Genomic DNA, 17,957 nt, shown 5'->3' with positions numbered 1-17,957 from the left:
TGAAAACATCCAACAAAAAAAGATCCACATGTGGAGTTTACATTCATTTTCTCCAATTGCATATTTGAGCTATTTCATTTACTTTAAATGGTAACATGTTCCCATGTGTTTGTGTGTCTGAGTGTCTGATGTAAACAACAATCTGTGAAACTGGTCCAGTATTAAACAATAACCAAGCTGTAATGTAACCCTACAGGACTAATGTTCAGCAGCAGTTAGAGTCACTAAAAGTTCTGTTGTTGCTGCTGACAGACTCAGATTATTATTCTAAGAGTCTGACAACATTATGGAAAGGATCCCTACAGAGATAGACATTTTAGAGTAAGATCCTTTTAGTTTAACATGAAACAGCCCCGAAATCACCATCACCAAACCCACCAGACTCCATGTAAATAATCAGGACTTTTATCATCGTAAAACACACTTCATTCAAAGTGGACAGAAACTAAATCAAACTATCAAAGTCCGTCTTGGTTCATCTTTCCACTGTTCCAACAATCACCACTCTGGTTTGGTTGAAATAAACTCTTAATTCACCCATTTACATGTGGAGATATGCTGGCTCTATACACGCTAAAAGTCCTGATTATTTACATGGAGTCTGGTGGAAATATGCTGGCTCTATACACGCTAAAAGTCCTGATTATTTACATGGAGTCTGGTGGGTTTGGTGATGGTGATTTAATTCACCCATTTACATAAACTGACTGACTGACTGACTGATACCTGGAAGCCGAGGTCGGGGATGATGGGAGAGAAGCGGTACGCTCTCAGCAGAGACATCATCAGCTGCTTCAGACACTCGTTCACTTCATAATCCTGCAGAGAGACAGACAGACCCACAGAGAGAGAGACAGAAAATGAATGGACACAGCAATGCCATAGACTTCAGCGGAGACCAGTGAAGGCCAGTGAAGTCACTTTCCCGGTGATGGCTGAGCGTTACTGAGCAGCCTCCAACTGAGCTTGAAGACGTAGATGTGACGTGAGCAACCTGTCTGAAAGTTGGAAGTCTTCTGGTAGCTGTGCCAAGAGAAATCTCAATCATTCCCAATCTAGCAGAGACTCAGGGCCAGATGTACATACATTTGCGAATGTAGCACAGCACCATGGCCAACCCGCAGAAAGTGCACGCTGTGATACTTCAGCTTACGTTCTATTTACCAAACCTGCAGTTCATCGGGTAATCAGCGCCTTTCTCCGCCCACTATACTGTAAATTGCGCTCCACCTATACGGTCCAAGCAGCGCATCCGGCTTTTCAAGACCCCAAATGTGCGCTCAATCACCTGAATGTGTGCCCGGTTGTAATTTTGCTGAGCTGCTGTTGTTGTGTAATGGGGTCATTAGCCATGGTTGTTATTTCGACATTAGTGGTGGGGAACTGTATGTGTTGACTAGTGCACTGTAGCAAAGTGTTAAGTACTGTTGCTATGATACGGCTGAGTGCAGACTGTGATGTTCCCACTGCTGATGCTAGGACTGTTTGAAATGATCCTGATGCCAATATTTGTAATGTAGCGAGGAGTTTAACAGCTGCTGGAATGGAATGTGAACGCTGAGTCTGAGATATGATGTCATCTTTGATTTCTTCCAGTATCTGTAATATTGCATGGCTGCTTAATGATTTCGTGTTCACTCAACTGAAAAATTGTGATTCCGGATTTCCACTGAATGCAGAACATCTGCGGACCGGCTCCGCTTTGTTTCCATCCAGAGGAGTAGAGGGGAAACAACTCTGAGCTGTGTTTTCAAGGTGTAGTGCAGGGAAATATGATCGGCCGTGAGCACGGTGGATTTTATTTTGAAAATTAACCGGATGTTTTATTTTGTTTTTGTGCTGGACTTCCTGTCCCCACTATCTGCCGTGTGCTTAATTGCTGCGGAGCTCTCCGGCGTCCGTCAAAAATAGAAGCTCTGCGTATCTGCTCCGGAGGGCTGGGACCGCCGGAGCTGGGACGGAGTCGGGACGCAGACGTTCTGCAGTCAGTGGAAATACACACATTATACACACAATACACACAAATACACACATTGACTTTAATGGAAACCTAATGACTCCACCGCTGTTCAGGAGCGGATCCGCAGCCGTTACGCAGCCGTTGGAAATTGGGGGTGATCCTTGTGGCAAAAATCCTTTCAGCTCGTCTCCTTGGCCTATGTCTTCGTCTCGCTCAGATTACTGCTGCCATTTCACCAGGAGGTGTATGCCAGGAAACCCGCTTGCGGCTGGTTTACACCTTCTTTTAAGAGGCAGAGAATTTTCACTGCAAAATCGCGCTGTCACGGGCGGTTTTTGTACATACCGCGGAATACATAATTAGGCACACATTACGCTTCCCCTCCCATCTCTTTATGGGAAACTCCCACTTTCCCCTGGACCCTCCCATGAATGCATATGCATGACACAGAAAAGCGAAATTTGCCATTTTCAGTTCCTGCAACAGGCAGTCTGCGCTTTTACCTCAGTGCGGCCTGTCTGTACATACCTCGCCATGCTTTTACGCGCACGTTGCAAAACAAATACGCCTGAAGTGGGCGCAAAAGCGTTAGTACATCTGGCCCAGAGAGCGTGAGTAGGAGCTGTCCATGAGCAGGAGCAAAACCTTGCTGAAATATTTTGTTCCGATGCTTTCATGGACTCTCTCTGGGCTTCTCCCTTGACTGTATGATGCCTCCACGTCCCCCCCGATTGCCTGCAGGCTTCTCCTGTACTATACGGTAATTTTTCTACTGTACGACAGAAAGTTGCGTGGTTATGACACAATCGTTTTTTTACAAAAACATCTGCTACACAGCCGTAACGTGAGATACAAGGTAATGGAGCCTTTTATACATTGTCGTGTTTCTTTAGAAATAAACAATGTGGCTCCGTAGGAGGTACGCTTTCCGGATGCTGGCTTACCCCCTGGATGTAACCTGATGCGCCGAAAACCATTTAAGATGCAGAAAACATCTCCATAAAGAAAAGCTTTCCATGGCGTTCTTTGAAGTACTCTCCAGCATCTTAGAGCCATTGTTGTGTCACGTGTGTGTGTGTGTGTGTGTGTGTGTGTGTGTGTGTGTGTGTGTGTGTGTGTGTGTGTGTGTGTGTGTGTGTGTGTGTGTGTGTGTGTGTGTGTGTGTGTGTGTGTGTGTGTGTGTCCCCGTCTGTCTGTGCCTGTGTGTGTGTGTGTGTGTGTGTGTGTGTGTGTGTCCCCGTCTGTCTGTGCCTGTGTGTGTGTGCCTATGTGTGTGTGTGTGTGTGTGTGTGTGTGTGTGTGTGTGTGTGTGTGTGTGTGTGTGTGTGTGTGTGTGTGTGTGTGTACCTCCATGAGCAGCCAGAACAGATCCAGCAGCTGCTGTATGAGCGGGTGTTCATCTACTGACCCCCCTCCCTCCAGGATCCCCAACAGGAAGTTCATCAGCACGTCCTCCACCAGATACACTTTACACTGGAAAAAATAAATACACACAACCAGATACACTTTACACTGGAAAACACACACACACTCTACACTGTAAACAACTGAGACTTTACACTGTAAAAACCAAGCAGGTAGTAAAGACACCCATTAAGTCTCTGAATCTCCTGACTTCTAGAATAATAATCCCTCAGCCGACTGGAACTAAACAACTGAGTAACAGAGTAAATGAGTTTGTTTAATGTTACAGCTGTTTTGAAGTCATTGCCTGTTTTTGGTATTTTCAGCCAGGGGCGTTTCTAGGACTTGAGTAGATTTGGGCCTTAGCCTGGACCCATTTAAATAAACTGAATGCAAAACGGTGATTAATAGCCAGTGTATGTTCATTTTAGCTTCCATTTTGTAGACGTTAGTTGGATGGCACCAACATTTGGCCTAATCATAACTGGTCTGGCAACCCAAAGGCCAGGTTTTTGTTCCCAGATCTATGTGGAGAATCATGAATTAAAATGTTGAGCATTAAACATTTCATTTCCTGCATTCAGGTGAATTTTTATGCACCTATTTTTACCTTTTTCTGAATCAATATGCTGGAAATATCTTTATGTAAAGGGAAACAGATTACAATCCAAATATAATAACATAATGGAATATATTGCAGTAAGGCTCTCAGGCATTCTGTATTGCTTTCATCTATTTATTCTCCTTTGGATCAACTTTTCTAATTATATCTGAGTCAGCACACATGTAGCCTAGCATCATTTACTCCTCCCTCCTCTTTTGCATCTTTTGTTGAGGAAATAACCTCCTTAAATGTGCATATGCCAATTATTCACCTCAATTATTTCTCATTTAATTATATTAAATATTAATTCTCAATTATTTATACTCATTATTCATTTAAATGTATTAATAAACCCCTGGACCGTAATATTTCAGATGTTTGAGCAAGATTTCTGCGAGATTTTTCTATGTCCAAAAATGTGTGCACATTCAAAATAGATCTCATCCCATCTGTGTTCTCTGAGGTTTGGAGGAGTCCTGATATTTTGAGAAAAATAAAGTCACTATATTTCAGAAAAGAATCCACCTGCACCATAGTCTGCTGTGCATTACGTGATATCGCTGCTGATACGGTAGATCTCAGACCTCCTGACAGACTCACAGCCCCGTTTGGGTCTCTGGTCTCTGAATGAGACAAAGTTTAGGGAAGTGGCTGAACGCTGCTCTACATCGGAGGTGGAAAACCAAAACTACTGTAGAAATACACGGAACACAAATGGGACATATCTGCTGCAGCATGTCGACAGCAGAGCGCATCCATAAACCTGAAGCTGCTCAGACCAGGGAAGGCGCGCTGCTCGTCTCTATTTTTACAGAGAGAGTGGACACTAAGCGACGCACAGGTCTGCTTCACAGCTCCGTGTGTTTGAGTCTGAACCGTAGACTGGAAACGTCACGTCACAGGAACTTCAAACTTAATCATTTTTGCGATTCAAGTCCAGCTACATGTTACAATTCGGGGCTACACTTAAAACATTTGGGGCTGAAGCCCCGGCAAAATCGACTGACGCCGCCTCTGTTTTCAGCTCATCCCAGAGTCCCTCCTGTGTTTTTCTAGTTTCAACCACCAGATGGAGCCAGAGTTTAAAATCTAAAAACATTGTGACTTAACAGTGTGTGCTGCCTGTGTAATACCTTAATCAACAGACATCTATCTGATGTTATCATCACAAACTGTAGTCACTGACATTACTGCAGGAACCAAACTGTACCTGATGACGCTTTTAAAACGGTGAGTTTGAGACCTGAACATCTATACTGCGTCTGTCCTTTAACCATTATCACTGCTTTACTCTGAGGCCACAAGAAAACATTAACAATACAGAAAAATAATAACTCCCTTTGTATAAATAAAATACGTTTGCACCATAAATTGATGTAGAAAAGGCACAAATTGTTTGTTCACCAGAATGCACAAAATTAAATGTTTGACGCCTAACATTTTATGGGGCAGGCACCAGACCCCCCCCCTTCAATGTTGAAACCAAAGCTACACCCTAGCTTTCATGTATCACACTTTTGTAACAGTACTTACCCTGGTACTATTAGGCTCCTTAATGCTCAGGCACCTTGCAGAGTAAACCTGGACTAAATGCACCTTATTCAAATATACTTTAGAGACTGCACCAGACACTTCATGGGAAGTTGCAATAGCACAAGGTCTTTACAGCTTTTTACTGGTCTGAATGATTGTCTATGTGATTGTCTTTTATGTACTGTATGTTCCTGTGTATGTATTGTCTTTTTTTAACCTGATTGGCACCAAGACAAATTCTAATCAACTGTGTTGACATGGCAATAAAGTATTGAACTTGAACACACAACTACAAGAGCAGAGAAAGAAAGTTGTGTTACCATGAGTGGAGCAAAGTGGTTGAATATGTGAGCCAGAGCGATGAGGACCGTCGGTTCTCCGTGAAGTCTCCACGCTGCACAGTCCTTCTCCACCAACCGCTCGTCCTGCAGGAGGACGAAACAAACACCTCCTGTCTGAATGTTCCTTCACATGGGACACAAACATGAAAACACAACACAAACACCTGTCTGAGGCTACATCTCCACTGCTACATTTTGGTTTAAAAGGGAAGATCTTCTGCTACGTTTCCCCCTCTCATTCCCCCTGCTCTGGCGTTTCCCCCTCTCATTCCCCCTGCTCTGGCGTTTCCCCCTCTCATTCCCCTGCTCTGGTGTTCCCCCTCTCATTCCCCCTGCTCTGGTGTTTCCCCCTCTCATTCCCCCTGCTCTGGTGTTTCTGAGCCCCTAAACCGGAGACATTTGGAAACACTTCTGACCCGTTTTGGTTCTGAATCTGCGGGGTTGTGTTTCAGTCTCAACGTCTCCAAACAGAGACCTTTGACAACACCGACACTGACGCCAACGTTTCTCCTCCTGATTGGGTCTTATCGGTCACGATGCATGCTGAAAAAGACTCCCCACCTATTCTGAGCCAGGAAAAAACGCTGCACTCTCATCCTCCGTTACAAACCTCTGCAGCAACTGTTCCTACCTGAGCATCGATGACGGTGGAGAGGACGTTCTTCATGTAGCTCAGCAGTTTTTGAGCCTTCATCAGGTCTGCAGTGGGGGGGTTCTGGAGGGGCACGTAGCCGTCGACAGGGTACGTGATCACACTCGGGTTAAAGACAAACACTCCACAGGTAAACAGATCAGAGACAAACACTCTACAGGTAAACAGGTCAGAGACAAACACTCCACAGGTAAACAGGTTAAAGACAAACACTCCACAGGTAAACAGGTCAGAGAAAAACACTCCACAGGTAAACAGGTTAAAGACAAACACTCCACAGGTAAACAGGTCAGAGAAAAACACTCCACAGGTAAACAGGTTAAAGACAAACACTCCACAGGTAAACAGGTTAAAGACAAATACTCCACAGGTAAACAGGTCAGAGACAAACACTCCACAGGTAAACAGGTTAAAGACAAACACTCCACAGGTAAACAGGTCAGAGAAAAACACTCCACAGGTAAACAGGTTAAAGACAAACACTCCACAGGTAAACAGGTCAGAGACAAACACTCCACAGGTAAACAGGTTAAAGACAAACACTCCACAGGTAAACAGGTCAGAGACAAACACTCCACAGGTAAACAGGTCAGAGACAAACACTCCACAGGTAAACACTCCACAGGTAAACAGGTCAGAGACAAACACTCCACAGGTAAACAGGTCAGAGACAAACACTCCACAGGTAAACAGATCAGAGACAAACACTCCACAGGTAAACAGGTCAGAGACAAACACTCCACAGGTAAACAGATCAGAGACAAACACTCCACAGGTAAACAGATCAGAGACAAACACTCCACAGGTAAACAGGTCAGAGACAAACACTCCACAGGTAAACAGATCAGAGACAAACACTCCACAGGTAAACACTCCACAGGTAAACAGGTCAGAGACAAACACTCCACAGGTAAACAGGTCAGAGACAAACACTCCACAGGTAAACAGGTCAGAGACAAACACTCCACAGGTAAACAGATCAGAGACAAACACTCCACAGGTAAACAGGTCAGAGACAAACACTCCACAGGTAAACAGGTCAGAGACAAACACTCCACAGGTAAACAGGTCAGAGACAAACACTCCACAGGTAAACAGGTCAGAGACAAACACTCCACAGGTAAACAGATCAGAGACAAACACTCCACAGGTAAACAGGTCAGAGACAAACACTCCACAGGTAAACAGATCAGAGACAAACACTCCACAGGTAAACAGGTCAGAGACAAACACTCCACAGGTAAACCTGTGTCTCTGCTGTGAGCTGTAAAGGATATCTGAGAGGTCTGCTGCCAAAGTTGAAAGCCACCGACTCTTTAAAGGAGAGGCTGATGGCGGGAAAGTAAGCGACACCTGGACCCATCTTAATGTTGGTGAACGCTGTTCCCAGAGACTGGCCGTTCCTGAGAAGACACAGAGGACAATACAATACACATGTCTGAGAAACGTCTCCCTGGAAGATGGAAACCTAATCCATATATAAGTACAGTGTTTTCCCTATCTTTGAGGAAGACTTAGAGGAGTGTATTTGGCTTTGGGGTTTAGGTGTCCTTTCTCAAGAAAATGTGTTTTTTTTTTTTTTTTTTTTTTTTTAAAGTTTTTCACTTTTAAAAAAAAAAATGCAATTTTCCTAAACATTTTGTCTCTTTTGTTTTGGGTCTTCGTGGTCATTTGGCGTCTCTTTGTAGTCGTTTGTGTCTCACTTTGGACCGTTATTATCACAATATCTGTCTCTAAAACATTGGAAAAGCAGATAATACATAAATAACAATTAAAAAGCTTAAAGACTTAACTTAAAGCTAAAGAAGTCCAACTACAATCATTAGATCTGAGAAAGCTCTTTTTACATTCATTTGGCTGAGGTGCTGCACCTAAACCTTAAGGCTGTTTTATGCTTCTGCGTCAACTGGCGTCGTGACCCTTTTCAGAGTTCTGCGTCGGGGTTGAACGCGTTTCTTTGCATCGCGGTGCATTTCACCGCCAGAACACTAGGGGGAGTGTGGTTTCCGGAGGGTCAATCGCGAAACTCTACCATTTCCGACGAAAGACAAAGAGACAATTAATGTTATGTTAGCAAGCTAACTTTAGCACAACTGTCCACAAAGTACTGCTTGCTGGCGAAGTGCTAATTTCAAAACGTTACTGACATATAGACACTTTACAAACAGATAACCCCGTCATCGGAACCAAAATATGGTATATATATATATATATATATATATAGAGTATATTTGCAAAGCTGATGTCAGTGAACTTGCATGTTGCTACTCCCCACAGTAAGCTGCTGGAAACACCCACTATCAACACACAGGACCAGTTGACCAATCACAGTCCTTGCGGTCTAACTTTGCGTCGCCTCGTCTGTGTGTGTGTGTGTGTGTGTGTGTGTGGGTGTGTGTGTGTGTGTGTGTGTGTGTGTGTGTTGAATATTCAGTTGAAACAGATCGGTGATGGTGTTTTACCCTTGTTGTTCTCCGTGAAGTTTACACAAAGAGGTAATGTAGCGTTTTATGTGGAGTGAGCGCTGCGTAGTGAGTGACAAATGTTGGAAAAAGCTACAAAAACGCAGGAAAAAAAAAATCAAGAAAACAAAAACAAGTGACCAAAAAAAAAAAAAAAAATCGGAAAGTGACTAAAAAAAACATCAAAAACATCGCCAAAAGGTGACAAAAACATGTTAAAAAAAGCAACAAAAAACAGTTTTTGTCACTTTTTTCGGGGCTTTTTTATTTTTTCCTACGTTTTTCACCGTTCTTTTATACATTTTTCTTTACATGCTATAAAATTAAATAAAACAATGAAAGTTGTGAACTGATCATTTATTTTACTTGTGAAGAGCGTTGTAGAGAACCATCCACATTATTTTGTTTTCAAATTTGGTTGAAAGAAACCCAAATTTCTGAAACAGAAACTTTATAGCAGATTAGACCCGAGGACAACAGGAGGATCGGCCAGGCTGAAGGGGAGATGTATGCATGGAGATGTACTCACAGACAGAAGGTGATGGTTCCTTCGTCCAGGTCAATCAGACAGCTGACGATGTCTCCGGCCGCCCACGACTGATACATGATTGGACAGACAAACCGCCGTCAGCACAGAGATGAAACAAAGTCCAACTAATATGTCTCGGCTTTAAATTCATGTTGTTCACCTTTCCGTAGTTCGTGGTCGTCACGTTCCACTTCCTCACTCGGTTTCCATCGTAAGCGTACGAGTCGGGAGTGTCGCCGACACCCTCCTGAGAAAACACACACACACACACACACACACACACACACACCACTGTTTTAGGTTGTACTCAGCTACTGAAATGGTAAATATGTTTATTACAGATTACCTGAAATGTCAACAGATTATGACAACTAGTGTGTGTGTGTGTGTGTGTGTATGTGTGTATGTGTATGTGTATGTGTATGTGTATGTGTGTGTGTGTGTGTGTATGTGTATGTGTATGTGTGTGTGTATGTGTGTGTGTGTGTGTGTGTGTGTGTGTGTGTGTGTGTGTGTGTATGTGTGTATATGTGTGTGTGTGTGTGTGTGTGTGTGTGTGTGTGTGTGTGTGTGTGTGTGTGTGTGTGTGTGTGTGTGTGTGTGTATGTGTGTGTACCTCCTGGTTGAAGCGACAGTTGAGAGTGCACCAGCCGATCTGCATCAGACCCTGAGAGGAGATCAGAACCTCGTAGGCCCATTTCCCTGCAGACACAAAACCAGAAGAAAGAATACATGTTTGGTATTTGACGTTAAGTGATCCTTCCTCTCTTATTATTGGTTATTGGTTGTTTGTGATGTACTGTACCTTTATAAACACATGTGGTGGCTCTGATGGAGCTGAAGTTGCTGTGGCCGATGACCTAAAACAAGAAACAAGAGAGAAGGCGGGTGTTATTGCCGTGGTTACAAGTTGTACACAGTGGTACAGACGCATCTGAACTGAAGTTTATGATACAATGTTTTGGAGGTGTTTTAAGACACCCTTCCTGTGAGAGGAAACATTCACATGAAGACCAGCCAGCAGCTTTGTCATTACAAATATAATAACATTTAATATGTTGTCTCACCCCGAGCAGATCATCATCTACAAACAGAAGTCCTTCGAATCCGCTGGTGTGATCGAGGACGACGGGCTGAGGACCCAGACGGCCTTCAACAGCCTGATCTAAAGAAACACAGATTCAAACTGCATTAAAGGTACAATATGTAGATATAGAATATAGTAACATAATAACATAATAACTTCCCGTCTGCTTCTGTGTACGTTAGACTTAGACATTAGTATCCATCTTTTAAGTAGTGGTGTGCGATACTGCAATATTTGGTATCATCAAATTGCTAAATCTGAATGAATTTTCATGATCTTTAAGTGTTTGTTGTTTTTCCTTTGGATTATTAATAAGTTAAAACCCAGGACATAGTTTTCATATGCTTGTATACATTGGTTGTGTTACCACGGTCTCTTACAGCCTTTTTACAAATTATACAGCTTGCCGTTGTTTTCATTTTTGGCCTAAAAATCTAGCCACACAGTGCTCCTCTTCTCCCTGCCGTTCTTCTGCTCCGTCTCTGTCCTTCATGCCTCCATGCCAGCACCACCGGGCCTGGCTGCTTGCTCGTTTGTTTGCCTGGCGCCGCTGAGTCACGTGACGGTACAACATCAAATCACAAGAGGGGGGAGGAGGAGGAGCAAAGTGTGCCTGCTCCGTGCTGTGACAGGAGTAGCACTGACACAGACAGCCAGGCCGCCTCTTTGATAAAACCCCAGCAGTCCACTTTTAATGTGTCAAGTTATTTCACTGTTTGTCTGATCTTTACATTTGGCTTGTTCTGCCTTTATTCTAAATTGTTGCAGTATCCAACGATGCATCCATATAAAGACTAACAGTCTCCCTCTCTGTCTGTTTGTCCAGGAGAAACTGCTCAACCACGTGTTGGGAAATACTTCAAATCTCACCCAACTGGCATTTTTTGATGTTGTTCGATTGCCACTAGATTAAAGCTACAGTGCGTAGTTTCTGTCGCCCCCATGAGGAGGATATATATATATATATATATATATATATATATATATATATATATATATATAGTGCAGCCCTGATAATAACACAGTGAGCAGGTGGAGACTTGAACTTTACCTCTGATGTCCTCAGCGGGTTCTCCCTCAGACAGAAGTCTCTCCAGGTGAGCACCAAGATCCTGGAAACCAAGAGGCTTCCTGTACAGCAGGAAGAGGAACACATGCATCATTAGGCTCCCTACAGAAAGAGCCCCAAAATCACCATCACCAAACCCACCAGACTCCATGTAAATAATCAGTGCTTTTATCATCGTAAAACACACTTCATTCAAAGTGGAGAGAAACTAAATCAAACTATCAAAAGCCGTCTTGGTTCATCTTTCCACTGTTCCAACAATCACCACTCTGGTTTGGTTGAAATAATCCCAATTCACCCATTTACATGTGGAGATATGCTGGCTCTATACACGCTAAAAGTACTGATTATTTACATGGAGTCTGGTGGAAATATGCTGGCTCTATACACGCTAAAAGTCCTGATTATTTACATGGAGTCTGGTGGAGATATGCTGGCTCTATACACGCTAAAAGTCCTGATTATTTACATGGAGTCTGGTGGAAATATGCTGGCTCTATACACGCTAAAAGTACTAATTATTTACATGGAGTCTGGTGGAGATATGCTGGCTCTATACACGCTAAAAGTCCTGATTATTTACATGGAGTCTGGTGGAAATATGCTGGCTCTATACATGCTAAAAGTCCTGATTATTTACATGGAGTCTGGTGGAAATATGCTGGCTCTATACATGCTAAAAGTCCTGATTATTTACATGGAGTCTGGTGGAAATATGCTGGCTCTATACATGCTAAAAGTCCTGATTATTTACATGGAGTCTGGTGGAAATATGCTGGCTCTATACACGCTAAAAGTACTAATTATTTACATGGAGTCTGGTGGAAATATGCTGGCTCTATACACGCTAAAAGTCCTGATTATTTACATGGAGTCTGGTGGAAATATGCTGGCTCTATACACGCTAAAAGTACTAATTATTTACATGGAGTCTGGTGGAAATATGCTGGCTCTATACACGCTAAAAGTACTAATTATTTACATGGAGTCTGGTGGAAATATGCTGGCTCTATACACGCTAAAATTCAATTCAATTCAATTCAATTTTATTTATAGTATCAAATCATAACAAGAGTTATCTCAAGACACTTTACAGATAGAGTAGGTCTAGACCACACTCTATAAAGCCCCAACAATTCCAATAGTTCCCCCAAGAGCAAGCATTAGCAGTGGCTATTGCGACAGTGGCGAGGAAAAACTCCCTTTTAGGAAGAAACCTCGGCAGACCCAGACTCTTGGTGGGCGGTGTCTGACGGTTGGGGTTATGACGGTACAGGATGTAGCGTGGCACAGCAGAGCATGGGTGGACGCAGTGGACGCAGCAGGACGTAGCCGGGCATTGCAAAAGTCCTGATTATTTACATGGAGTCTGGTGGAAATATGCTGGCTCTATACACGCTAAAAGTCCTGATTATTTACATGGAGTCTGGTGGAAATATGCTGGCTCTATACACGCTAAAAGTCCTGATTATTTACATGGAGTCTGGTGGAAATATGCTGGCTCTATACACGCTAAAAGTCCTGATTATTTACATGGAGTCTGGTGGGTTTGGTGATGGTGATTTCGGGGCTGTTTCATGTTAAACTAAAAGGATCGTACTCTAAAAGGTCTATCTCTGTAGGGATCCTTTCCATAATGTTGTCAGACTCTTAGAATAATAATCTGAGTCTGTCAGCAGCAACAACAGAACTTTTAGTGACTCTGCTGCTGAACATTAGTTCGTAGTAGTTAGTCCTGTAGGGTTACATTACAGCCCGGTTCTTGCATAATACTGGACCAGTTTCACAGATTGTTGTTCTCATCAGACACTTAAGGCTGATTTATGCTTTTGCGTAGAATCGACGGCGTACCCCCGCAGACCCCTCTGCGTCGCCGCGAATCCCCCTCCGAGCCCTCCGCCGTAAAATTTGTAACTTAGACCAAGGACTGTGATTGGTCAACTGGTCCTGTGTGTTGATAGTGGGTGTTTCCAGCAGCTTACTGTGGGGAGTAGCAACATGCAAGTTCACTGACATCAGCTTTGCAAATATACTCTATATATATATATATATATATATATATATATATATATATATATATATATATATACCATATTTTGGTTCCAATGATGGGGTTATCTGTTTGTAAAGTGTCTATATGTCAGTAACGTTTTGAAATTAGCACTTCGCCAGCAAGCAGTACTTTGTGGACAGTTGTGCTAAAGTTTGTTTGCTAACATAACAACTGGCTGGCAGACACCTCAGACTTATTTTCTGGCTACAGTAACTAGGTCGATGGATTTTACTGGGTCTATTTCTCGATACTTTTTTACAAAATCTAAGCAAGAAAAGGCCAAACAAATAAGATTAATATTTTAGCACGACAGTCTATGGGGTTTGCCATTCTGAGTACCGTTTTCAGTGGTGAGTGACACAGACACAGGCGACACCCCCTAGCGTTGTGGCGGTGAAATGCACCGCGATGCAAAGCAACCCCGACGCAGAACCCCGAAAGTGTCGGCTAGGGCATGGAGTTGGAAAAATAGGGTCCAGGTTACAGAGTTACCCTTTAATATCTATTTATTATTTAAAAAAACAATGAATCAAATCCATACTTCTTGGGTACATCAGTGCATGAGTCATGAATATGTAACAGATGTTAAGAGGACTTAATCTGGGAAAACAGAACCTGATCTGGACATCCACATCCTGTTCAGAGTGAGCGTGACTTTATCTTTACACATTCTGCCGTGTGGCTTTCAAACGTCGTCAACATGTGAACGATACACTGGGTGCTTTCCAACATGCTAACGGGTCTCCTCGCTTCCCTCACTCGAGTCTCTTCACACGAGGAAGCAGGCTAGTCACACAAGTTAACGACAAGAAGAAGACCTGGGGGCTGTTGCTGGTCTGTGAGAGAGGAACAGTTTACCCAGAGGAGAGACGGTGTGTGTGTGTGTGTGTGTGTGTGTCTGTGTCTGTGTCTATGTATAGAGCTGCTGGATGGTAACATGAATCTGTCTGGCTTAAGGATAGAGGCCAGATCAGAGTACAACACACACACACACACACACACACAGTTTCACCAGCTGTGAGTGAGTTATCTGCAGTTGACCTACATCAACCTGACATCTTTAGCTACATCCACACTGCTGTTTATGTCTGGCGTCCACACTACTATGACGTTTTGCTGTATCCTTAGAGAGGACAGGTGTGTTACCTGAGGGAGGCCAGTGCAGGTCCCTGTTTGGTGGAAGGAAAGACGTGGTACAGGTAGTCGCTCAGCAGCTTCTCGTTCACTATACCTGACACACAAAGAGACAGAGAGAGACAGAGCGAGAGAGAGAGAGAGAGAGAGAGAGAGACAGAGAGAGACAGAGAGAGACAGAGAGACAGAGAGAGAGAGAGAGAGACAGAGAGAGACAGAAAGCGAGAGACAATCAATAAGTGGAACAACTCGTGACTTCATCTCACCGTGTGTTTGATTTAAATCCTACTGCAGAACTTTTGTACACATTGATGATTTAAAGTAACTACAATTGGCAATGAGAGCAAAGACAGCAGTCAACAAGTACAACAAGAGCAAAGCACACATGTACATGGGGTGAATAAGAAATGTGTAGCTGGGAAATTATGATGTAATGGCGATTTTAAAGAATTAAATGTAAATGAGTTGTCCAGTTTAAGAGTCATTTGCAGAGCTTTCCAGTCGCAGATTTAAAAGATGCGAGACCAGAGGCAGAGTTCATTTTGTAGTCAGAAAAACATCAATTATAACCCAAAAAAATCCCCATACACACACTAACATCTGGCTTCTGTCTGCAGCTGGAAAGTCAGTCATCAGTCCGGGGACAGATGACTCGGCAGTAGTGACAGGTATTTATCGGCTACAGCTACGATTGCCAGAAACATGACACATGGGTAGAAACACTCAAGAAAATAGCATCGCAAAACGTGGGGAAAAAGTGACAAAAACATTGAAAAAAAGTGCGAACAAAAGTTACAAAAACGTCAGAAATGTGTGTCAAAAATATTTTTTTAAACGGTCCGAAAAATAGTGTTAATTTTGACCCAGAAGGACAACAAGTGCACGGTCAACGGGAAGACAGCACATGGCTTAATATGTTTTAGGGTTAATATGTTTTTGTGAATCTGCGCATCTGACAGAAATGACTGAGTCGCCGACAAGACCCGATCCTAAACATCCAGAAAAATCAACGCTTCTTGACTTGTTAACTAAAAACTCCACATAAATATAAAGCCTAAAAACTTACAACCACGTATCATAGGCAAAAGAAACTTTAAATCTTTCAGTGAGCAAGCTTGTTTTACATAATCTTTATTTATGTGACCGGACAAAGATTCCTGAACCTGAGATGGCTTTATCATATTTTAAAGCATTCTTTTTAGATATTATAAGCATGCTTCTCTTAGAAAGTATAAGGTTAAAGGACGTGACAATACATTGTTCTCAGATGGACTTTCAGATATCATTCATGAGCAAAACCTTGCGTGGGCAACTACTAGAAAAAAAGTTTTATGTTGTGTGTGTGTGTGTGTGTGTGTGTGTGTGTGTGTGTGTGTGTGTGTGTGTGTGTGTGTGTGTGTGTGTGTGTGTGTGTGTGTGTGCAGGAGCGAGTGAGAGAGCGACGATGTTTATTAGTGAAGATATCAGGTCAATAACACACAAAAACACACACACACACACACACACACATAATAAAAACAGACCGGTGAACTTGTCTGCTGGCAACTGGAATGAGTCTATTGGCTTCTTTTTTTTAGCAGGTCTAACAGTGTTTAAAAAAACCTGCATTTACATGTCTTGTGTTTTGGCATGTTGAGGAACTTAGCACCACATGTTTGGTTGATTGGCTCCGTGTGGCCAGTTAAGATGTTAGCAGGGCTCCCATTGGGCGAGATGCAGCAGTGCAACAGTATGGAACAGTTTATGGAAATGTCTGTTTCCATCAATCATAAATTAAATGTAGGCTACTTGGAATCTGAGACAAATGAGAGAGGAGCTTTCAATAGAAATCATCCTCCACCCTCACTTTTGTAGATTAATGCTCCGCCCCTGATATGGTGTGACATGTAGCCTGAGTTTATTCAGTAGCCGGTGTTACCTGTGTGTGACATGTAGCCTGAGTTTATTCAGTAGCCGGTGTTACCTGTGTGTGACATGTAGCCTGAGTTTATTCAGTAGCCGGTGTTACCTGTGTGTGACATGTAGCCTGAGTTTATTCAGTAGCCGGTGTTACCTGTGTGTGACATGTAGCCTGAGTTTATTCAGTAGCCGGTGTTACCTGTGGCTTTGGGTTTGTCTGTGTCCGACGCCAGTCTGTAGCTGCGGCGGGTCAGAGCAGTGCCGCCTCCTTTAGAGCTCATCCTGTCTCACTGGAGACACCTAACACCTGGACACCAAACACCTGGACACCTAACACTGCTGGGAAACAGACAGGGAGAGAATATAATTAATGTGGCAGGACAGTGACAAGTTTAACTACATGAAGCTGAGAATACTTGTGAAATATTTTGAGAAAATATAGTTACACTATTACGAGAAAGAAGTTGGAATGATACAAGAAATAATTCTGAATAGTTTAGTAAAAGTTAGAGTATTGGCTCGTGATACTTACATCACTGTACTGTTTTACTCAGGTAAAGAATCAGAGTACTTATATATAGTCTTACTGAAATAGGTTCATATATGTTATTGTCTGTCTCCCTGTCTGTCTGTCTGTCTGTCTGTCTCCCTACCTGTCTGTCTGTCTCCCTGTCCATCTCTGTGCCTATCTGTCTGTCTCTCTCCCTATCAGTCTCCCTGTTTGTCTGTCTGACTCCCTGTCTGTCTCTCGGTCTATCTGTCTCCTAGTCTGTCTATTTGACTCCCTATCTGTCTGTCTATCTGTTAACTGTCTGTCCGTCTCTCTCCCTATCGGTCTGTCTCTCTCCCTGTCTGTCTATTTGACTCCCTATCTGTCTATCTGTTAACTGTCTGTCCGTCTCTCTCCCTGTCTGTCTCTCCCTATCGGTCTCCCTGTTTGTCTGTCTCTCTCCCTGTCTGTCTCTCTCCCAGTCTATCTGTTAACTGTCGTGTCCGTAACGTTAGCTGTATCCCTCAACCCCCAGAGCTGCAGAGTGCTACATGCTACATGCTACATGCTACATGGGCTAGCTAACTGACAGAAATAGACAGAAACACACAGCAGCTAACAGCTAACAGCTAAGAGCTAACTGAAAAAGACGAGCTGACAGCTTCACTTACCTCTTCCTTCCCTTTAAACGCGCCTCTTGTGAAGCTAGCCGATGTTATCCAGATAAGAAATTAAAGCTA

The 17,957-nt window shown here is 43.1% G+C and overlaps 1 protein-coding gene across 2 annotated transcripts in view; it reads right to left on the bottom strand.

Moving 5' to 3' along the window:
* Nucleotides 1-17,957, bottom strand: part of LOC116061844 (E3 ubiquitin-protein ligase RNF123) — a 41,270-nt gene that overhangs the window by 23,228 nt on the left and 85 nt on the right. For both annotated transcript variants that reach the window (XM_036002340.1, XM_031316216.2), the window contains exons 1-14: nt 17,889-17,957; nt 16,927-17,066; nt 14,841-14,925; nt 11,624-11,703; nt 10,553-10,650; nt 10,291-10,345; nt 10,102-10,187; nt 9,646-9,732; nt 9,486-9,553; nt 7,772-7,897; nt 6,474-6,588; nt 5,822-5,926; nt 3,308-3,433; nt 727-819 (exon numbers count right to left, since the gene is read on the bottom strand). The exon at nt 17,889-17,957 is cut by the window's right edge and continues 85 nt beyond it. In XM_036002340.1, the coding sequence (XP_035858233.1) occupies nt 727-819; nt 3,308-3,433; nt 5,822-5,926; nt 6,474-6,588; nt 7,772-7,897; nt 9,486-9,553; nt 9,646-9,732; nt 10,102-10,187; nt 10,291-10,345; nt 10,553-10,650; nt 11,624-11,703; nt 14,841-14,925; nt 16,927-17,008 (1,206 nt within the window). In that variant the 5' untranslated portion in view covers nt 17,009-17,066; nt 17,889-17,957. The remainder of the gene's footprint in view (nt 1-726; nt 820-3,307; nt 3,434-5,821; nt 5,927-6,473; nt 6,589-7,771; nt 7,898-9,485; nt 9,554-9,645; nt 9,733-10,101; nt 10,188-10,290; nt 10,346-10,552; nt 10,651-11,623; nt 11,704-14,840; nt 14,926-16,926; nt 17,067-17,888) is intronic.

Source organism: Sander lucioperca, chromosome 6 (genome assembly GCF_008315115.2).
Source record: "Sander lucioperca isolate FBNREF2018 chromosome 6, SLUC_FBN_1.2, whole genome shotgun sequence".
NCBI classification, from domain to species: Eukaryota; Metazoa; Chordata; class Actinopteri; order Perciformes; family Percidae; genus Sander; species Sander lucioperca.
The sequence above is the reverse complement of the archived record's forward strand: the minus strand, read 5'-3'. Positions and strand labels throughout refer to the sequence as shown.